The sequence below is a fragment of the Pterocles gutturalis genome, unplaced genomic scaffold (assembly GCF_000699245.1).
Source record: "Pterocles gutturalis isolate BGI_N339 unplaced genomic scaffold, ASM69924v1 scaffold1078, whole genome shotgun sequence".
Lineage (NCBI taxonomy): Eukaryota > Metazoa > Chordata > Aves > Pterocliformes > Pteroclidae > Pterocles > Pterocles gutturalis.
Window position 1 is genome coordinate 62,528 of NW_010120142.1, and position 24,426 is coordinate 86,953.

At 35.0% G+C, this 24,426-nt stretch overlaps 1 protein-coding gene across 1 annotated transcript in view; it reads right to left on the minus strand.

Moving 5' to 3' along the window:
• Positions 1 to 24,426, minus strand: part of SPATA17 (spermatogenesis associated 17) — a gene marked incomplete at its 5' end in the record, with an annotated part of 75,896 nt that overhangs the window by 27,310 nt on the left and 24,160 nt on the right. Inside the window, 3 exons of the mRNA XM_010076770.1 lie at positions 569 to 720; positions 5,948 to 6,151; positions 21,400 to 21,523. Coding sequence (XP_010075072.1) covers positions 569 to 720; positions 5,948 to 6,151; positions 21,400 to 21,523 — 480 coding nt within the window. The remainder of the gene's footprint in view (positions 1 to 568; positions 721 to 5,947; positions 6,152 to 21,399; positions 21,524 to 24,426) is intronic.

Here is a 24,426-nt window from a genome sequence, read left to right on the forward strand (position 1 = left end):
AAGAACTGGCCTGTCTGACACTATTACAGATGCTATGGCTCAGGAAACCAAACTGCTTCAAAGATGATTACCGTTTTTGCATCATGTTCTAACGTGTGCAACATATGCTCCCTTCCCTTCCAAGTGAGCTTTGGTGGTCTACTGGGAGAGAAAGCAAGTCTCATTGGCATGCAACACCATTTTTTCCTCCCATAGCCTGTAAGCTCCCTGAATATGAAGACTTAAACAGTATTTCTTTTTCCTTGGCAAGGTGCATGTGGCAAAACAGAATTTGTGCTTGTTTTCTTATTTCCCATTAAGCCATCTGTTGCATCACGTACTGTTATTATTACAAGTTCTTCTGTAGATTCATAGGTATGGATGGCAGATGTCACACAATTACAAGATAGGGTTTCTGCCCTGAACAGTTTATAATCTAAGAACAGAGAATTTAGAAGCACGTACCTAGAATGTTTTCTAGTAAGGTGTCAGGTTTGACATTTCATTTTGTCAGACATGAAAGGTTTCTGAAAACAATGGAATAAAGAAAACATTCCCATAACAATATAAGAAAAAACAAAGAACTTACTCATTGTCATGTATAAGGTTTCCCCATTCCTCCCTTTTCATTTCCTCTCTGGCCTTCTCCAGTGGTGAATTGATTGATGCCGCCACTCGCAAGGTTGGTTCCAAAGGCTTGTGGCGCTGCTGCAATACTTCAGCGGTATCACGGAAAGGCCCCTGAAAGGTATAGGAAAATGTAAGTGTTTTATTGTGGGGTTACAGTTCTTTTCTTTCCTTTTCTTATTCACGACGCATCACTGATAAAATATGTCACAGAATGTCTGGAAAGTGGAGGAAGATTTTCATTACAAAATAATTAAAGCAGTTCGTTTTGATAGAGAGTTACAGATAACACAAAGGTTGACAAAACTGAGAACGAGAAATGTGCACTCCAGATTTAACTACTAATAAATATTTACTGTTTCAAACCAACACATTGTTAGAAGTGATTAAGAAAACATTTTTTCCTTAGAAAAAAATATTGGTGAAATAAAATCTGATACACCAGTATTAACTGCATCTAGATGCTGCTAAAGGAGAAAGCTTAAGTCTTTTCCTTTTCATGGGATAAATAGTGTTTTGCCTTAAAGAAGATGCACTTTTCAATTTAACTATAAAGCTACCTGGAAGGAAACTTAACACATGACTTGAGATAAAATTCTTCTAAAAAAATTCAAAATAATTACTTCAACGATATAGCTGTACAGTCCATTTTTGAAAAGTCTAATTACAGATTGATTTTCTTATTCTTAAAAACCAGGAAAGCTAATAATTCTTTCACGTCTCTATATATATACACATGTATATCTTTTTTCAATAGTATGTTGCTTAATAACTGATCATATGAGCATCCACCATTCAACAACATGTATCAATAGCAGCAGGAAGTCGTTTCCTGCACTGTCAAAGTGACGTATCCTATGTCTTGCTTTTAGTACTAACCAGGAAGAATTTACCTGGAGTATAACTAGTGCCATATTACACTCAGGGCAGTTTAGTGGCAACTCTGGATTTAGAAGTATTGCTAATGAATTTTTATTTCGTTTTCATCATTGTTGATCCTGCAATGAACTAGTGAAACCTTCTGAAACTATGAACAGACAAAGAATCCTAATCACAGCCTTTATTCTTAAAGACATCCTTCTTTAAATAGGTTATCACTAACAAGTCACAGCTGGAGTTACTGCAAGCCCTGAGTGAAGACTGTGGGGCTAATAAAAAGAAATGATTCACGCCTCATTTATGTTCACTTATGTTTTACATTAATAGAAACCAATAATAGGAACCAGTTACCATAAAAGTCATGGACCGTAAATAACACAAATGGCAAATAAGTATCATCTAGTACTTTTCACAGCTGGACAGGAGGATTGCTATATTTGAAAGTAGTTAATGGATTTTTATTGGAACTTTACTTTTTAAAGGTACAGCACCATGATTTGGAGATCGTTTTAAAGGTCCTCTTAAGCAAATGAGCATAATATTTATGTGTCTTGCAGATATTTTCTTATTTGTATTTTCTAAGTCTGTGTAAAAAAAATATGTTCATTTAATATGACCACAATAAGCCATTAAAAACAGAATGAAAAATGTTATTGCCTGTGAGAAAATAAACAATACTAGAACTGGTCGCTAAATGTTCTAGTAATACATAATTTGATGATCAAGTTATAAAAAAAATTAAACTTTATGATAAAAAATTAATACTCTTTATTGCAAGATGTTTTCGTGAAGTGGATATACGGAGGAAAGAAGAAAGATATGTCCAACTATCAGATAATATCAAGATAAATATGTCTGCTTTTAGAAAATAACATTTCAGAATTTTGTATTTCTTCTTCATTGTAAAATACTGACTCATATTCAACCAAGGTAAGGGCCAAATTAGCAGGGGTTTTTTTTCCATCTTTAATTTCTGAGAACTTCTGACACTTTCTCAATCCGTCATTCAAATGAAATGAATAGAGTCCAGCTACTGATGGAAGAAATGGGCAAAGAGTGTAACTACCCAAAGGTCTCTCAAACAAGGCTGTGTCATAACTAATGAAAGTGGGGTATATATATATATTAGACAACTAAGACAATTCCGAACATTCCCTGCAGATTTTTCCATTCCTCTGAATCATGTTTTTGAAGAAACTTACCTAACAATAGGCACCTATGGAATAGATATAAGATGACAAGACTTCTAAGAAATCCATTTACCTATTTCCATTTTACAAGACTGACTTTAAGATTTGTTGAAATCTGGTAGAATGGTGCTTACAAATGTTCTCAAACAGGCAGTGCCTGTAAACATTTCAGGCATCCTGCTTCAAAACAGAAATCTTCCTGGGGAGGTCAGGCTAGGAAAGGAAGGGAGGGAGTCAGACAACAGTTTTCACCCTGAAACAACTCACATAACTCTATGTTCTGTGTTTGGAATTTGCACCAAATAGCATAAAACTTCTCGCTACTGATTGGTCTGACAAATAAAGGTTAGCAAATCGGCATTCTTATGACTTTATCATAAAAACAGCAACTCATAAAAACTATGATCTACATGAAATCCTATGTTCTTCAATGCCCCCATTTCAGAACAGCTCACAGCATGCAAAAAACCCCCTAAAAATGGCAATATGCTTTCTGTTATTAATGCCTTTTAATGAACAGATGACTAATTTTAGCATTATCTGTGTTTTCATCAAACTGTAATTCTAGTTAACTCAGTAATAAAAATGATAGATCTAACTGATGTATAAGCATCTTTAAGACTTCTAAGTATACTATCTTACGCACTCAGAGCTTACCTATAAAATGCTAAACACCCATTTCCCTAAGAGAAAGCTGATGGTAGTTAATTTTTGTTCTTTTAAGCATATGTAATTGATATAAAATATCCAACCCTATGGGCAATACAAATTTTAGATACTTGAAAGAACAGTGAAGTAAAAAGCGACCTGCAGTGGGCCAGATAGATATTAGGTAAACAAGCTTGGTGCCAAAAACTGTTACCGCAGAGAACTAGGACACAAGTATATCCAGTAATTAAATCCCTTATTGTCACATCAGACAACTTTCAGCATGATGCGTTCTGTTGGGTTTTCATTTCCAGCTGTTTCATCAGCTCAAACCAGTGTCCTTTTCTTAGACATACAATCCTAAATTGTCAAAGTGTTGTGCAGGGATTTAGCCGTGTGACTCCCATTAACATCAATAAGAGCAGCGCAGCTAAATCCACGCGCTGTGCTTTGAAAATTTACCCCACAGTGTACATCCCAGGGTGCTGAAAGGATTAAAGTATTATATAGTAAATTCCTTCTCTGAGGTGCAGAAAATAAACAGAACTCTTCTGGTTTGTTCTAAAAGGCTATCTGGGCCCGACTTCTGTGCATGCATCTGAACTCAGAAAGGTCTATAAAATATTCCAGATCCAAACAAGAGCTTGTAAGATACTTTGTATACAGTAAAGCAGTTTTGCAAGAGCAACTTAACAATGAAAACCTCTGTGTTCTCTCTTTATTTAAAAGCATGATTCCTGTACCGTGTCCGCTAGGCAAAATCTTCCCCTCTGTCCTGAGAGAGGGACCATTCAGCCACACACCACTGAAGGACTGCCATAGCACCTCTGGCCTCAGAAGGTAAAAAGTTATAATGTCATATTTGTCTCAACTCCAAACTCCTTGATCACCCAAGCTGTTTGTTGGCTCTCACTTTGTCTCGATTCTAATGTGAGTCAATGCATTCTTCTGATGAGGAAGCTCAAGCAGTCAAGGTAGGGAGAACATAAGGAGGGAAGGACGGTGGTGCAGAACTGCCCTGACGTTGATCCTTACTGTTATAAGCAGCACGGACCTCTGTGTGGCTCACCTCTACTTCTCCAGAGGTATTCTGGCAGGCCCGTACCTTCTTCTCATGCTCTAACCCAATTGCCTTTGCCTTCGTGTCCCACAACCAATACAGACTTGTCATGCTACAGACACATCAGTCAGACATAGAAGTGAGAAAAGCCTCTTCTGTGTGAGTCAGCCAGTGTGCCCATGGCTGTCCCTGCTGAAGAACAATGTGAATGCAATCCATAAGCCACAGGCAAATGGTGGCAGATGGTATGTGTACATGTAGTTTGAACCAAGCAGTAGCTCAGACTTAAGACTGTGTTCAGATCACCTCTACCAAGAGCTGGAACAATATAGTTAAAATAACCATATCAATTCAGAGGAGTAAAATACCAATAAAGTTGTATTATACATCGCTTATTGCTCATTATTGTTGTGTAATTTCTGCAGCAAAATGATACCTTCAGTGAAAGTTACTGAGAAGGACTCATTTAGAAGCATTGTCTCTCTAAGCAAAATGCAGAGGAGAGAACTTAAATATAGGACAGAGTACCAAAAAAAAAGTGTAATAGGTTCTGAAGACATTATGGTCATTCAAAGTCAAACTGTCACTGAACATGTATGTGTGAGGTAAGTAGAAGGTTCAGTAGATTGGGCAAACTGAAAAATTCTTCAGAATAGAGGTAAAGACAGAATACCTCTATCCCAAAAACAACTGTATCAGACATTTACTGGCAAAAGCTACATGTCATTGTATTATCATCAAATGAGGAACATAAAGGTCTCAAAAGCCCATCATCTGCTGTGTATATTAGGCATATTCCCAGCAGGTTTTGTTAATAAGGTGGCAAAAGCTGTTTTGCTATCTTGTGGGACATTCACTCTGATGCATTATCTCAGAGACCTTCACTACTTTAAGGAAGAAGAAAAAAAGCTATCTGCAACATATGTTGACATCAACAGAAATTAAAATTAAGACCATGACAGTTAAGAATAGGAGCTGGGCAACCTGGCTGAAATGCAGAACAAAATGTAGAAATGTTTGTAATCAAAGCTGACACACAGCTAGTGGACACAAAAGAGCAAAAAAAGCAGGAATGACTCTGTACTGAGAGGTTGTGTCTTGGCCTTCATATGGAAAACAATTGCAAAAAAGAGGAAAACCTTATCATAACTGACTAATTTGTCCTATTACCTTTCACTTCTCCTATTGTTTAATTGATTGAAAATTGGAAATTAAGAATTCTACCTCTAATGAATCATTAAATTGATACTCAATTATATCAGATCTTCCCTTTGAAATATTGGAAATGACACTTTTTACCCCACAGGACAAAAGTAAAGTCTAAAGAACCATATTTCCCTGTCTTTACATACCACCTAGGTTTCTTTTTCTTCAAGACAAATCTGTTTCAAAGACTTTATATCCTGAATGCAAGCACTAGATCTATATGTAAAAAACCAAATCCACAAAAGGGATTTTATGACTCGGTGATCCTTATGTGTCCCTTCCAACTCGAGCTATTCTATGATAATCTATAATAAAAGATAAGAGCAGAAGCTGCCTCAGAGACACTGAGAAACACCACCTGAGGTTTCTGTCTCCCAATAGGTGGCAGAGGCTGTGCCATGGAGAAGGTCGGAGGCCTTTTACAAGTTGGCCAGTCATAGAGCTCAGAGGTGAATGGACTCTTCATTTGCTGCCGTCTGTGGCTCAATGGCTTTGACTTCCGTAGCAGCAGTTCCATTGGATCTGGGGATGTTCTGAACGGCGAATTGTATATGCCTGCAATCTGAGCAGAAGATGGGGTTATCTTTGGCTTCAGCTAAAACCTCATTCTTGCATCTATTCTATAAATCAAACCAATTAAAAAAACTCTATATAATAAACAGGTCTACACAAACTTTCTGATAACTACTGACATGGAATAGATCTATAGTTTAAATGCCTTGCATTACAGTTAAAAAGGGGTTTAAATAGGATAATGAAATATTTAATCTGTGTTTCAGCCTTTCAAATGGGGGTAACTTTCATTTTATGGAAGAAAGAGCTTCTTCTATCTAAACCCCATGTTTTCTTTCAGTCTCATTCAATCTTCCACCTTCCATAGCAGTAAAGGAAACATGCTAGTTTTTCCCTTAAAAAATAATTAAAAGTGTAGAAATTTGTATCCAGATTTAAAGGCAAACTATTAGAGTTTTGAAACCATAGTTTAATTTAAATTCAAATGTAAATTCCTATTTACAATAGGAACAATAATATATTAGCCATTATTTCCAAACACATACTCAAAGAGTAAAATAAATACATATGCAAGGGAATATAACTCTTGTCCCTTTAAAATCTGTGCTAGCTGACTCACAATGTGAATTAAGACAGTGGCAACTTCTGCATTTTTAAAGTAAAACTGAGTGATTAGTCAAGGGGAAATACAATAAAATTTGTGGAATACCAAAAAATAGTATTTGCTTTTTTCCAATAAAATGTTCACATTGAATTCCTTTAAATATTAAAATGTATTTAGTCTACATTGTACAACTTGTAAAAACCAAAAATTTAGAATAAAAATTTCTGAATTGTGAATTAATCTGAAAGATTCATTCTTCACTGAATTTGATTTTTTTTTTCAGGTTACATCATTAATTGCATCACTACTGTAATCTAATATAACAATTACTAATATAAAGCATACATTTCAAATTCTGAACTAGTAATCTACATCATTAACAATCTGTGAATGTCTGGCAAGTCAAAATTATGTGACAGACTGTTCCCAAATCATTCCTATAAATGCAGGGATATTATCAGTTGTATATAAACAATTCTCAAACAGACATATGTGAGTTTACTGAATTAATTATGAACTGTTAAACATGAGAATTCCTATACCATATTGTACAAACCCACTAAATCTCCTGTAAAACAGATGATGTATGCTTAAAATACACCTGGCAAAAATTAAATTAAAGATACTGAGTTGCTTTAAAGATAATTATGTTTTCTACAACAGTATACTCACAGTATTCTTAAGACTTTTAAAGTAGATTTTCTCGGTTAAAATAGATTGTCCTTTGCTTTTATCATAATTTTAATTGCTAAGAAGTATTGAATAACAATAGTAGGAAAAGAAAGAAGTTTTGTGATGCGGGGAAACATAAGGGAAAAGGTAAATGTTTAAAATCTTGGATTTCTACATTGGAATACAACTAAGAACCCATGAGAAAACAAAGTAGAGCATCAGCCTCCTCATAAAGTATTAATCTCTTGGGGCTGAGAGGACTGAACATTCCCCAATTAGCTCTAATGCATTTTTCATTAACATATCCTACTGGGAAGTTTCAATTTCTTGTGTCAAAACAGTTAAATAAGGCCCATATAAAACTTACTGTTTAATGGACAAAAACATTCAGAGATGGTAGCTTATTCAAAATACTGTCAGGCTATTCAAAATTTAATGGGCTATATTCTTCAATTCTGTAAGTGATCTGGCCCTAACAACAATTTATTTTGGCCCTCTGTTATATGTTCCTCTCTTAGTGCAAACCCCATAAACTATTCTATTACACTCTCAGTCTAAATGTGTAATGGGAAAGAAGATATGAATAGAAACAAGTGGTAGAAACATATATGTACGCCAAACAACAAGCTAGTTGTTCCTTCTGCTCTTCAGGATGCCAAACTAAAATGGCAGACATCCATGCTTCAAATAGCAGGCAAGAAGAATTACTGCAGTGAATGTGAAATTGCAGGTCCACCTGTACGATCTGTAAAATCCAGCTGCATCTTAAAAGCTTGGTTCTACAAGTCTGCTCTTACTTACATAAAGTTACACATTCCTAATGCTGTCATTATTTTTTGTAGTATTTCATACATTGTCCTATTGCAATTTTCTTATCAGCCCAGCACGTTTTTGCTTTCAACACTCGGTGGCCTGGAAGGAGCTAGGTAAACACAAGTTCCACATGTTGTCTCGGCTTTATTGCATGGTTCCACAACTATTGAACACATTTACACTATATGCTTGTTACACAAGTTCTCTCAAATATAAAATGCCACAGCCAAGGTCTTCCATAGAAATTAGATTCCATACTGAAGATACACAAACCAACTCTATGCCATGGTCATTATGGCTCTTCACCCCTTAGTCCAACCATGGCCATCTGATCTGCCTATGTTCTGATAAATGAATTTTTGCCTTCACTCTGTTGATGACAGCAAAATAGAAAAGTGATTGCCTGTGACTACTTTTTTTACACATGTCACCGAACTGTTCATTGTCTTGTTTCTTTATCTTCCCGCGCATTCCTACACCATCTATGTTCAGCTGTGGTAGCTGCCTAATGTCGAGACTGTGCATTGTAGCCTTGCCATGCGTCTACAGAGGTCCCCAGCTAGTGGGAGAGATATGGCTCTCTCATGGTATGTCTGGGAAACACAGATTTTATAGAAAACTACAGCATCACTGAAAATGTAGAAGTTTTCCAGAAGAAAAAGTTCTCCATGTGCACCACTGAGAATCAGAATGATCTAGAACAAACTGCTGTGGCATAATAACTCTCTGAAGGTGGTGGGCGTGGATTTTTTGATCAGTATCAAATCCTGATCAGGGCTGCATCTGCCCAACATTTACACCCCTTTTTAAGCCTTTTCTTTAGAAAAGAAAAATTTTTAAAGCTGAAGAGCAAATGGGGTAGGAAATTTTAACAACAAAAAAAGATTATTTCAGTTTACATAGCACAGGTTTGGTTTTTGGTTTTTGTTTCCCCAAACTGGAAAAACACAACATCTTGAACAATTTAAACATTTTTTCCTCTTGAGAATTTCAGGTAGGAATAATTTTAAAGTGATGTGCTGAGGCTCCACGAGTATAATGGCTTTCTGAAAGTGCATTTTGCAATCTATATTGAGATACTATGTATATTCTACTTGACATTTCTTTGTTTAAATGTTTGGCAGTAAAAAAACTATAGTTCATGAAGGGTACTTTGGTACTTTAAAAATCTGCATATCTTCTTGAGACCAGTACAATGTTTTAAAAGCATTATTTCATCTTTTCTCTACTTTACTACAATATTCTCTCAACTACAAAACCATTGTAGTTAATACTTCTTTTCAAGAGTATCTGTCTTGAGATATTACCTCATACTTTGATTCCAGTATTTTCCCCACCTTTAGTCCTTAAGAAAATATGTTACCCTCCAAAATATTATGATAGGTTACAAAAAGTACCTCTTGTCTGCAGGGAAAATGACACATTTTTCTGTACCCGTGTTCTTCACAACTAAGAAGGGCCTCTGTCAAAGCCAGTTTTCTGGGACTTCATTTCCAGGAACAATTTTCTAAAGTGACAAACACTATGGGGAAATCTGTGCTGTTAAAAAACCGACAACTGAGTTATTTGCAGTACTGTCATGCTAACTTCCACCTCAATAAGACCAAAGAAATCTCAGGAGAGGACTCTGCTAATAGCTTCTTACTGACCTCCTTGCATCAGGCCCTTCTGGTGAATGGTGCCCAGTGGTGAATATGGCAAATGAGGTGTGAAAGCACAGATTTTTTTTTTTTTTTTTTTTTTAAGACTATGGTTCTGACTTGTCAGGGAAAATTTAAAAAAAAAAAAAAAAAAAAGAGAGAAATGAGTTATACAACGGATATATTTTTCCCCTGGAATTCTCTACCTCAGACCTTCTATCATGGAAACCCAAGCATGACCTGGAATATTAATTGTGTCAGTTCAAGCATACTGGCAAATGTACCATTTGTTACCCAGCCATCCTTAACATTACATTCATATTTTGAATCATTTTGCATTTCTAACACTCCATCATTTAGTTTCCTCCCAATAATTTTCTTATCTTTATAATTAATGATGGCATATAAAGAAAGAAAAAATCATAAGAAAACAAATATTAATGTAATGAACAATAGCAAAGAAAAGATTTGTTGAGGTTTTGGGGTTTGGTTTTTTTTTTTTTTTTGTTGCTTCCACCTCTAATGCTATATTTAGTTTATGCTGTAGAATATCCATTTTTGTCTTTTCTTGTTTATCATTTCTATACAGAGAGAAAGACTTCACTGTTTTTTTCCCAGAATACAACAAAGAAATTATTAAGGAGCTTACCTTGAAAGCTGAACTATGAAGGAAGGGAGCAGCAAAAGAAATATGAAGGAAGGAAGAAAGGAACAAAAAGGGAGCAGGTAGAAAGGGAAAGATGAGGCTGTGTTGATTATGCTGGATAGTTCCTCAGGAAAGATTGATGATCCCAAGTGGTATAACAAAACGTGAACAATTTTAGATGTTGCAATTTTTGTTTATGAATTAATTATTTATTATTCTTACTTCTTGACTGAGCATTTAAAGACTCCATATAAAATTCCAAACAAAATATGTCCTAATAGATACAGTGTAGCTACTGCACTGCAAATAATTACACACATGCAAAACTAAAAATCAATGAAGTTGAGCTGAAGATAAAATGTAAGCATAAAGTCAATAGAAGGTGTATCCTTATATCTTTAAAATATTTTTTACTGTAATTTAACTAAACAATAATAAACATATGCTCTATTTTAATAACTTTTGCATATAAACTCTGCAAGTCTGAAATAACATATGTCATTAATATAAATGTTTAATTTAACAGTCATTTAATCTTGAAAAAAACAGTTTTGAGGGAGGAAGCCTTTGCAAGTGATTGTCACAGGAAGAACCTAAATAAAGTCCTACTTTTTCATTCTGGTCTTCTAATGAGGAGTTAAAAAAGAAGGAAAAGGCTTCAACAACATAGGGACTTAACTTGAAAATCCTTTTTTGCTCCATTATAATTTGTCAAAAGACTAAGCAAGCTGAGAGGAGAGGTAAGAGATCTTTAAAAGCTATAAAAGTAAAAGCATGAAGGAGAGCTGTGAATGAAATATTTGCTAGAGATGGGATTGCTGAATCAACACTGACCAGTGCACTTCATCATAATTATCAGGACATACTACTGCCAGGGGATTTATAAAAATCCCACTCAGCAAATAATTGCCCTGCTGTTAGGAGATAGTCAGAGTGTTAACACACTGTCACAGTCCAGCGTTTAGTAAGATATTCAACATTCAATTACTCTTGCTGAGAACTAAAAGGAAACATGATCATTTCTCAGCTACTGCAGTTATGCTTCCACATGAATTCCAGTGAACAATCTTGATAATCCCCAGATACAGTTTCTCTAGGAGGTAAAAGAAATACCTTAAAACATTAATGATTCACAAGGAAAAAATGTGTTTAGATGATGCTGCAATGATGTCTGTAAAAGAAAAGGAATTTAAAACTTCTAAACAACTACTTCTAAAAAAAACCAACTTCTGAACAAACCACTACTGGCTGACAAAATGTAGTGAAAATAAAAGGTTAATATATTTAATATGAAATTTACTGGGGAAAGAGCCATCTATAAAAATTCTGTAAATGCTGTTCTAGGAACAAGTATAATAAAACGATGTCCATGAACTCAAATTTGAAACACTAAATTATTTAAGTCACATTAGAACGTATTCCACTAGGAATAATATGTGATTTTTCCAATGAATATCAATACATTTTTATATTAACAGTTAAGAAATACAGTGTAAACTTTATTCAGATATTGTAAGAATGCCATAGTGTGGTTCAATATTCCAATTTGAGATCAAATTTCCTTACCATGGCTGACAATAAGAAAAAAATGTCACCCAGCTTTATAAATGTAGGTTCACTTCTCACTGAGCTAATTCTACTCCTTTTGCCTGAACCTCCAATCCTTATAAAAATATAATCCCAGGAATTTCATCTAAATAAGAATTGGAAGACCTAGCCTGTTACTGTACCTAAGGTATTTTAGCTTTGTTTGAGATACTGCGTTTATGAGAGACTGAAGAATTCATAAATGAGTGATGAGTAGTGTATATTCTTTCAAGTGGGATTAATTACCTGTCTTCTGCTTAATATATATTCTGTTTAAACAGAGTAATAGAAGCATTAATTATTGTTATTCTGCCTTCAGATTGTAAAGCTTGGTTCAGTCCTTTTCATCTGTGAAATGTTTGCTCGATATCAAAATAATAGTGCAATCGTGTTTTAAATGCACATTTATAAGTAAACCAGGCTGCAGCTTTATGGACTATATAATGAGGTGTTAAGGAAATAGTGAAGTCCCGTATCCTGCCCACAGAACATAAACGCAACTTCTAAACCTGCATGGGCACTAAGTTCCATTGCAGGAAGAAAAACTATCATTGAGTCTCCAAATAGGTACCAACTGCTTGGGTATTTAGGCAACAGGACAGAAGAGAAACAAACTCTTAGTTTAATGCATGGATCATTGTGGCACAATATCCAAAACACAGCAGCCCACCAAATGCAGAGGTATCCCAAAAATGTATGAACCTTTCATTGATTCTCTCTCTGACTGAGGCTTACTCTGTCAAATCTAATTCTTACGCAGGCTCTTGATGACTTGACTAGATCAGGGATAATAACTTGAAGGAGTAAGTGATGGCATGGGAAACAATACTCTTATGATGAAGACACAAAACAGAGACAGAACATTGAAAGTTATCTTGCTGACTCTCATTTGACTTCTAAGTTATTTCAAAAAAAGGAGAAAATACATTTTAACTTTCTTGATGACTTTATTTTAAAAATAGAAATGAGAAATTCCGTTACTGTTATCATTTTTTCTTTAAGAGGTGCTGGGGTGAGTACGGGATCATGCACAAATTCTAGGAATCTCTGAAAAACCCACCTGTTTCTACAACCACTCTGTACCAATGGGAATTAAAGAGCTTAGTCTGAAGAATAATCTTTGAAGGTGATTTTACTCTTCCATGTCTCAATAACTGCACATGAACACACAGACATTATTTCCTTACTTCACAGGGTTATTTTGAGGTGAAAATTATTTATACTTGTGAGAAGTTTTCAGAGCTTTAAAACACTTATTTAAATGTGTGATATTATCTACATCTTTAAAATTAAAATTCTATCTACTGTTATTGTCATAGTGGAAAAGATTAGCTTTGTAAGAAAAAAATAAACTTGAAATTCATTCCTTTTCTCACTGCATTGAGAAAAATCCTTGTAATGATACCATTTAGTATCTTTGAATTTGTAAGACCAGAAGTTACCTACAACAATATATCAGAAGACAGGAGCTCTTCTTAACAGATACAGAAATACAGAAAAGCAGTCTTCAATGAGACTAACAAACAATGAGGTGAAGGTTTAATGAATGGTCATGGCATTGTATACACGTTAGTTGTTGTATATATGTTAGATTAGTAAAGGTGGTCGGAAAAGTGTAGAAAAGTGATGTAATCAAAAATGAAAATATGAAGATTTTATTAAAAGCTTGTTGAAAGAGAAAAACAGGGAGCAAAAAACCATGCAAAATAAAGGTAAAGAAAACAATAGCTGGGGGAAGATACACGGTTTTCATCGTGTCGGTTGCAGAACAGACACAATTCCCAAATTAACAGTATATTTTAGATACTAAACAAAAGCATTGAATGTTGAATAAACTGTGTAAGTTAATGAAAGAACTTTACCGTTATACTATTCACTTGCCCAGGAGCTGAAAAACAAAAGAATTGGTGTGTACATCACTCATCCTGAAGTCTCATTAAAGCAAGGATACCCTCAGTGCCACTTCTTAATCAACAGGAAGGTTTGCTGTTGAGAAATGTACAGCATTTTATCTTTATGGCTTCTCCCATGACATTCCTAACCCCCTTCTTCTTATGCTCTTTTCTCTTGTTTAGCATGTACATCTTCAGATGTAATAGTTTCAAAAAATACTTGAGCACAACTGTGCATCACATCAAACTTTATACGTATAAGCACCAGATGGACTACTACACATCAACCAAATTTATCCCAGTAACAATTTCAGGAACCACACTGTGCAAGTGTGTGTGAATGTGGCTCTGTGTGTGAGCTATTTAGTTGATACTTGCACTACATTGTAATTTCCTTGCAATATAGATTCTTTCTTAAATGTGTGCACCACATCATATAAAAAACCAACACTCAATGTTTAACTCGCTTCTACCAGTTTTCTGACTCTGCAGCAATCCAACCCTTTTGCCATCCCAATTGACAGTAATACCCAAAATGTGGTCATGTTTTCCTAAGATCTCAGCATGTACACTTTTTGATAGATCACACAGCTTGTCCTTTAAACTCTGCTGTTAATCCTACCCACAGGAGTTGAGCAAGATGTTTGTTGTATAGAAAAAAAAAATCCACACAAATAGAGATTATGCAATTCAGATGCTGAAAAAGACAGTTTAAGTACAGGGACCTTTTAGCTAGTGGATTTTTTAAATTACTAATGCCAGACGCAGAGATGCTAAATGCTGTAATATGTGGTAGGTACAGAGATACCACTATGCTATAGTAACACATGCTTAGTATGAGTGACATGGCTAGTAACAAGATATTTAGAAGATGCTGTGAGAAATATTGCCCTGTCTACATGGATATGCCTTTAAATAACTGAGCTCACACAGGATCAATCACAAAAGAGCGGTCAAACTTTACATCCTGTTGTGTGTTAAGCTCTTTCTAACGGCATACGATTTTTCAGTGCAAACTCTTTCTCACTTCTTTGCACAGCTATCCAGCTATCAAACAAAGTGAAATGATTTTACAAGAAGCAGTCTTTAGGAAAAATAGTTTGCGATACTGTCGTGGAACATGCTTAAAATTATTAAATTTGTTCTATTTTTAAGCTCTTTCACTCACTATCTTTAAAAAATAGGATGTGAATATCTTGTTTTCTGGGAAGTGTGGCAAAGGCAGAAATATTGATTTCTGCTGGAAGCACTTTCACTTACCACTTGTACTGGAAGGAGACTTACGAGAAAAGTGAATGGGAAGGAAGTACTTTTCACTGACACTGTGGAGAAATACATCTGAAATGGTGCGTAGCCATCTGCTTCTTATAGGATGCAGGTTATGGAATCAGGAGATAGCACATCCCCATCCCCTCCCCACTGCTCCCTAACCTACAGAGTTAACCTTCTCTGGGCATGAAGATCAACATGCTTGCCATCTTAGTCCTGGCTTTGATTGCACTTGCCCTCTCTAGGGAGACAACCACCCCTTCTTAGAGAAAAAGAAAGGCTGACTGAAAAAGACACGAGCAAAACTGGGAAATCTATGGAAGTTGTAAACTTTGTTACTAAGTGGTTTTGGCAGAGTGTGCACCAGATAGATTCTGGAGCTATATGTTGGCTTCCAGCACTTGCCTTCTTTTTACATCACCATGATGTTGTGTTGAGTAGCAGAATTACAGTCCTGAGTGTTCCCAGGATGCGTAATCCCAAAGGGCAAGAGCCGGACTCAAATTCTAAGTGAACTAAAGATTTTTAAGGTTGTGTGCAAATCACTTAAAGGTCATTTTTGGAATGCAGACCTAGTGGACCTAACCTTCTAGACATAAACATTTTTCTTTGTTCAGGTACAATGTCTTCCAGAATCACAAACAGCTCAGTTACTGGCTGCTTTCAGTTTACCTTACTTTGTCCTTCTTTTTGACAGAAACATTAAGCAACATTAACTGAGACTCCTTTCAAGTGAACTGAGATTGTGTGTATAGTGCCCCAGGAGGCACAAGAGCTGAATGATTTTCCTATAGTGAATACCTGTGAATAGACTGATACATATGGCTTCCAATGAGGAAGGGAATACACGAAGAAGGCTTGCTGATCAAACATACCTGTCACAAGCACTGCAAGAAGGATTTAATGTAAATTGAGAATCCTTTGGAAATAATATTTTATAAAAACAGAACACTGTAGCATGAACTGTTTTATATACTAATGCTGTTTAAATGTAGCTGCAAGACTGCCTGAGAGCTAGGAAAGCTCACTCTCTCCTCTTTACTTTAGATGGGACTTTTTACGGTACAAGCTTTGGAAAGTATTCAGAAATACCTGACTTCTTGGCAGAGAAGTGACGAGTGGATATTAAACACCCATGGATAGGTGGGGATGTTCAGTGATTGGGGCACCTACATTAAAAAAAATTAACCATTTTAGTTCATCTTCAGGAAGTATAAGTACTTATAATGAATGATAGTTTTATCCTCTGAATGTTTTAGAGACAGGATAATAAAATTACAACAGTAAAGAGGGAGGAAATAAAATGTAAAAGGTAAGAGCTAATTCATTCTTCATGCTAGCTCAGTCCTTGGCCTTTCCTGAACAGGCACTGCCAATAGTAACAAATTATGTATAATCATTTTGTGATGTGGACTGTTCACTTGGGACTAAGCTCAAACGACCAAACTTGCAGCCTTGTCTCTTAAACTGTGGATCTGAAGATCAAAGGCCAGAGCTTTATCCACTGAGTCCTCACCTTTATAAGAATAAAACTGCCAGATGTCCAGAGACAGAGTGGGTGTCAAAGTGTCATTTTAGACCAATTGGTTTTCAAGTTCTTACAGGACAGCACATTAGGTTAGAAGCATATTAATCAGTTGTGTCTTCTGAATATTCATTAGCCTGCTCCAGGAAAGATTTTGGGGATAGTGAGTTTTGTTAGTACAGAAAGGGGAACTACAGGGATATAGAAGGATAATCTACACAGGTAACCATGTTTATAACAGGAGACCATGTTTAATAAGTTGTTCATTCAGTAATGACAACATTAAAAAAAAAAAAGGACAATAACCACCGCAATGGAAAGAGCATACTGTGATTATGGACTAGCAAGAAAAACTTAATTATTTTAAGTTTATTTTCTCAATAAGAAATTGCAATGTAGTTCATGATAAAACAGATAAAAACAATGAGAAAATACATTGGCACTGTTATTTCTATAGTGTTACCAATAAGAAATGACAAGAAATACTCTTAACAAAGACAAAGGTTTGTTCAATATGTACTGCAATTTTTGTCATGATCATCATGAAGCCACAATTTATCAGATTGTTAAGGTAAAAACAGACAAGGAAAACACTGTTATTTATATATAAATTTTAAAATCTGAAATATCATTAATCTTATTTTTTAAATAGAATTTAGTTTGGAAGGCTCACAGCTGCCACCTCACAGATTTATTTCTTGCTGTATTTTACACTGGAATCTCTTGCACCAAGTAACCAGTAGGTGGAGCGGACAACATAATTTATCATGTGATAAGAAGGGCATGGACTTGACTTGGGATTTTTTTCATAATGATGGGACTCATGGAGGAGAAATTTCCTTCAAACCAAAGAAACTCATGTGTTCAAAATGTTACTTGACTAGTTATTGATACTACTGGCATATATAGCAAGTTGATTAAAAGCTTAATGTTTCAGAACCATGAAGTTTTAGAGCTCATGCTTTACTTCTCCAGACATTATTTGGCAACTAAATTAATTGAAATAAAATTAAAATTTACTTTTATTTTTCAAGCTCACTCTTATGCCTACAAATAGGGTTATATTTGTGCTGAATGGATATTACTGGCACAACAGAAAAAATATATAGCTGTAGTAAAGAAAAAAACATGCTTTCAAGTTGTCAGAATGCATAACATTGCATTTGCACAGAAAGACAGTCAATATTATATTGTTAATTTAAATCATTACTATACTATTAATAACAGCAAATTAACAGTATTACTCTTAGTAAGTATTGATGCAAAGATCATGACTTAATTTTCTTTTCTTTAAACTTCTTTGCTAAAATACTAACATTCTTTTATTCTAACGAACTGCTTAGTTCTTATGTGGATTAAAATGTTTGTGTAACTTCCATGTATTTCTACAAGTGGCAACTGGAAATAGTCATATGTGGGTAAGTTTCTATGTCAAATACAGTCAGGCAACTGTTTGCAAAAAATATAGGAAAATTGTAAAGTATAGCATAATACCATACATTTTTTGTCATCCAATGATTTCCCTGAGTATCAGTTTCATAGCAATGGTACTCAATACACACACCTCCCCAAAAAAGTTGGGGATCTGCAGACAAAACAACTTATATGTAGATATGACCATAATATTTTGTAGGCAGATCAAACTCCTTGTTCCCAAGTTTAAAGCATAAACACACTTACTCTGCCCTTATTTTGAGCTGACTAGAAGCTGTGTAACTACATTAATTCTTGAGCTAATATACCGTGGCTCTCAACAGGGCTAATTAGTCTGGGTTCAGCCCCATGTTATAGCTCCAGATTGACTTGGAAAGTAATCAAAGCAAGCTCACATCTGTCTATATAAAACTATGTGTATATACCTGGTACCAGAAACAATAAATAATGCACACTAATTCAGAGTTTGATATCCACTTCCTCATCTCTTTTTTTTTCTTTATAAAGGTAACAGTTTATAGAAGAAATAAATACTCAAAAAGCAAGTAAATTCATGAAAAAGACAAAACATGTTGTCTTCATCATAGGCCATGCTATTATATACATACTAGACACCCCTGCACATTCTGACACTAGCATTCTTAAGTGTTACTTTTTGAAATGTAAAATAATGCTAGCAATAATATATATATATATATTTTATCCGTGGAATGAGAAGGGCTAATTCTGCAATCAATAATGGATTAATGTGGACTTTAAGGCCAGAAAGAACCACTGTATCATCTGATACATTGCACAATGCTAAGATGTTTGATCATCTCCCTGTTTAACCTGTAACATGCTTCTAAGATGGGTTTCTGGGCTTCAGCTTTTAGGGAGTGGAGAATGGAACTAGATAAGCCTTTCTTTACAAAAATTGAGGTGCAACAACTCCTTAATTCCTTTCTGTCAATAAGTAAACACTGGGTTTTTTACCTTATTGCCTGTATTGAAACAAAAAGATTCAAAAGCATAGGATATATTTAAAACAATTATTGCAAATACAGATTCTTCAACCCTGTCTATATAACCTGCCTGGACATCCGCAGCCTTGATGCATGAGGTGGCTCAGCTCCATCATTGCACCTCATTATGCATGGCAGGAAGGGGAGGAGATAGTAGCAAACTTTAGCAGATCATCTCTACAACTTATTGGTCTTTAGTTAATACGTGACTCCACAATAAATCCAGCCCATCTTTTAATTTGCTATGGCCCCTGCTTACAGTTTGTATTTTTCCTTAACTCACACAAAGGTTTTGACTTTTGCTGCCCTGCTTCAACTGATACATACCTTGGTCAGTAATCCAATTAACTATCATTTGAAGACAGAAAAATGCAGCTGTAGTCAGATCAGAAGATCAGGCATATAGAGAGTAAAATGTCAGACACAGAGCATCAAACCAGTAAATCCTGCACTGAAATAATTTGCTCTGTATCTTAGCAAGATATCAAATTCTACAAGTATGTGCAATTGTGAAACACAGACTTTGACTGCAATAAGTAGTTTACTACGTATATATCTTTGCTGGTTTTCAGGTTGTCTGTAGGTGTTGGATTGATTTACACTCATTCATGTTTCAAAATACTACCTGTAAAAAAAGATGGTTCTTGGAGCACAGTTCTGTGATAAAGGGAAATCTCTGTGGCCTCTGAGTCCCAGTATTGACAAACCATCTCACCAAGCAAAACCAAGCATATTGTTCTGTAAAACACTGCTAGCTAAATTCTAAATCTGTAAAATTAGAAACCCAAATTCGTCAGAACATAATAGCTACTGCTGCCCTTTACCAGCAGTCCTCCAGGTGGATGGCTGAAATAAGGCATTACTTGCCATTCCTTAAAAATATGCTAGGCTAGTACCACCAGAAGTGAATTAAGTTTATGAAAATCTTTTTAGACCACAGGCAACTCAGTGTCTCTAACCAGATGATTTTTGTGCTCCAGGTAAACATATTAAATTTTATGCATTTGTTTACATAAATTGTTCAGTTCAAAACAAGAACTCCCAGTTTTCTAAAGTTTAAAGCAATATAGAAACACTGTGCAGATTATTCTTAATATCTCAGTTTGGACAAATCAATTATTGTGAGCTAATTTCAATTATGAACTAAGTCCCCTGTCCAAAGGACACTCAGAGTACTTTTAATGTTGTTTTTTACTAATATTTTACTATGCTATTCTTTTTACAAATAAAATTACTTAAATATGAGTTACAAAACGAATTTTCATAACTGATACCCAGTTAATTAAATTATATTTCTATTTATTGGATAGATCACAAATTATTCCCAAACAGAAAAAAAAAAACTAATCTGTCACTAGCTGTCATGGCATTTTTTCTGCATTCTTTAGGATTAACAGTTCTTACAAACAGATTATAATTAACAACCTATGAAAAGCAAACAGTTCATACTAGCATACCCTGATTGCATGTTAATTCCTTATTCATATGAAGAACAACCAGTAAACAAATAAAAGTTCACAAAAGGGGACTAAAATAAGGCAGATCTACAAGCTTTACCAGTTTTGTCTAAGATATATCTACTGCCATATTCACCTGTCTTTGAAAGCAGCTTAAATACGAAAGCTTGAAAAAGTATACCCCTTGTATCAATACAAAACATATTAATCAGTAAATATTTAAAATTTATGAGGTGTTTCTATGTGAAAACAATCACGCTAAATAAGCTGATTCAGACAGTTCTAGGAAAAGCTATCGCTGAAAACGTGCATTTACAATCCATCCTAAAAAAAAGCAGAACACGGCACCAATTCCAGCATTAGCTCAATTAAAAATAGGGAAAAAAAAAATGAAATCCTTTCTCAGCTTAATAACTTGTTAGTTCTTGACAAGTGCAACAACACAACAATAAGCCAGTCAAAATGAGTTTTTAAAGCGAGGTTATGCCCTTCGTGTTGTGTTATCACAGTGGCAGATCAAACTGCTGACTTGGGCTCTTGCTGCCAGCAGTGCTGATGCTGCCTCTATGAAGCTGCTGTCACGGAATAGTCATGGTTCCTGCGCTTGCCTATAGAAAAGCACTAAATTGAACTCGAAGTAGTGTCTTTGTGATATCTTTTCAACAAGTCATGTCCCATTCAGCCTGCTAGTTTATCTCTGTCAGGCTGGGGGCCCAAGTGGTTTGCATGAGCTGTCAGGGACAGGTACACCAACCTGCTCAGTGCTAAGGAGGTAATGCATCTTTCGGGCTTGGTATTTCTTTTCCTTTTCTTTCTTTTCTAGGTCTTTCTTTTTCTCTTCATTTTCCTTCATTTCTGCGTACTCTTGGAGTTCATCCCTGTAATAAAATAATTCTGCTAATTACATGACAACAATAAAAGACATGCTAATGTTTTATTTTATTTTAACCCTTTTACAGGTTTCCAGTGATCTGCTATTATGGATTAGCAGGATACTGACACTGCTGGAATGCAAAATTACGGCTCATTCAGTTCCACAGCAGTAGGATTATACATTGATATAACTGTGAAGAAATATGATTAAAATTATAAAAACAGTAACAGTATGTTAGCTCATTTTGCTTACTCTTTTGAAGAACATGTCAACCTACATATTTTTATAGCTTGATAAAATAGCCTCCATAGATGTCCTTCTTTGTCTTTAAGAGTCATTCAAGTTTGAATTTCTCTAAGCAACAGTTATTATAATTTAGTGATTTTCCTTCAAATGGTTTCAAAATAAAACTTGTTCACTTATGTTTCAGCTAGTGCCTTGCAACACCTTCTGATCTGCAAACAGGGCAGACCTCATGGAATTGAGAGAGCGTAGCAGGCACAGGAGAAGAGTTGACGTTCACTCCTAGACCCTTCAGCCACCAAGTAAGGTTGAGAATGTGGGCACAGAGAAGAACTGGATGTAAACCTTTTATGCATGCAATGTCCTTAAGAGGACAAAGCATTAGGCTTCCTGCACAGGTCACTTTCTGCTCAGGTCTGATAGCAATGGTACAGGTCACCACAAGAAAGAGGAACGTGACTGCCTCCTGAGCCACTGCATGATGGAGGTTTGCAAACACGTATTGGCAGCTAAATGGGTGGGGCTGTGAGTTCAATGGGTCGTAGAAAATTCTTTCCTCATAAAAGAAATAAGGAATTCTACCTAATACCAGCTCTTGAAGAATGGAGAAAACCAATTATTTTAGCTGAATGTTTAGAGGACAATTTAACAGAAAATGGGAATATATTTTCTCCTCAGTTTCTCCCATTTTCTCCTGGCTTTTTTTTTCATAGAGCCAGACTTGCCATAAATTAAACAAAAAGTGGAGAGAATTAAATGTTCTATAAGAAACAAAATTCCACGTTATTGGGCACTGTGCGTGTGTACGGAATATTTTTTAACCCAGTTAAAAAAGGTTAGTTAGATTAACATTTGTTATTTTTGTTATTAAGAAACGGTTGGTTCAAATTAACCCATGTGCCAAAGACACCAAGCACATTCAGTCAAGCATTTAGATTGTTTAAAAGTTAATTAAGTGAGTAAATTCTAGTCTTTTTTTTTTAAAGCATGTGTGTATATGATAAAATAAAAAGCAAAGAAAAATATACTATTCACATATTGGGATAATTGAAATATTCCAGCAAAACGAATTCTTTAGCGAGGTCCACATTAATAGTCTCAGTTGTTTCAATGAGTACCAAATAAGACACTCTAGGACAAGGGTCAAATCCTGTCACATGCACATGAATAACTTTCTTGATATGAATAATCCCATGGGAAAGTCATATTGCTCCTGAAAGTGTCTTTAAGGTTGTGACTTAGACTTCTTCTTAATATTTTAATTATCAAAATGTCAAATTGGTTCATCAAAATATGTGAAAGAGCAAGAATCGCTTTATAAATACGAACACTATGAAATCCCATTCTTAAATACAAGATGCAATGTAGACTTTTTATTTGTTTCATGCTATCTTTGAAGTTTTTTATCAACTCAAATAAGTACAATATTAAGTAATTAAATGTCTTATTTCAAATGTAAGAAAAAACAGAAAGATAGGAAAAAAAAATTAAAGATCGGAAAAGATGTATAGGTCTGTTTCAATCTCTGGAAATAGTTTTTGTTGCAGTTTACTGTTAAAGGCTGCTAATACAATATTTCATACAAGGTTACTTATGAAGCACACTGACGTTTAAAAATCACCATGGTATGCTTTTGCAGCAGTGTAATTTTTTTCCAACATAAGATTAAATTGCAAAATAAATGAATTACTTAGAGTGGCATGGCCCCCATTTTGCCACCCTTCTCTTGAAAATTGCTTATTAATATGAAAAAAGAAGTTGGAAAATAGCCTGTTTTACTTTATGCATAGCGTTTTGGGGCCTCAGAGCCTGCAGAGCCGGACTAGCTGCACATTTTAGATTGTATTGGCAAGCGGGGACGGTGACCTTTCTGACCTGCATCTCAAGGCTATTATTAATCGCTAAGTAACCTGGTAAAGCCAAACAAATTTGTTTCCATTGAAAGGATCTCTATCTGTGTCTGAGAATTTGTGCTGTACCAAACAAACCTCATTAACTGTGTCCATTTTTGACAAAGAACTAGGAGTCGGAGAGATTGGTGACCTTTCTTTGTCCTTAAGGTACAGATTTCAGAGTCACTGCATGTAGGTACATAAGCATTTTTTACTTGGAAACTCTTTGTTCTACATCAATCAATCATAAACAAATGAATAAGTAGAAAATGCATACAGTATCAACTTTGTTCTTTTATTTTATGCCACTTTACCTTCAATATTAGAGTGTATGATCTATGTTTTACATATTTAATGCATTTCTTGTTCATTTTGATTACAGAGTCCTCTATTCAGTTTTAGTACCACTATCTATAACTGATAAATTATCTATCAACACATTACTACAGTTTATTTGTGTTCTTATATACTTACCTATTTCTTCCCAATAGAGGATATGGAAGCTTTGTTATTTAGAACACAACTGCTGATGAAAACTCCCACAGAACAATAAAAATATAAATTTGTATTACAGATGTAATGATAATGGGATGCAGAATGTTTCCCATTGTCATTAATCTGAATTTACCAAATTACCTTGAATGAATGATTAATAATCATTATTTGCTAAAATTAATTGAAGTGTAAAATACTTGTCGAAGTTCAATGCAATTCATGATCTTTCAGACAGTACTATCATCCAAATCATCATGATTCTTCCTGATTATCACAC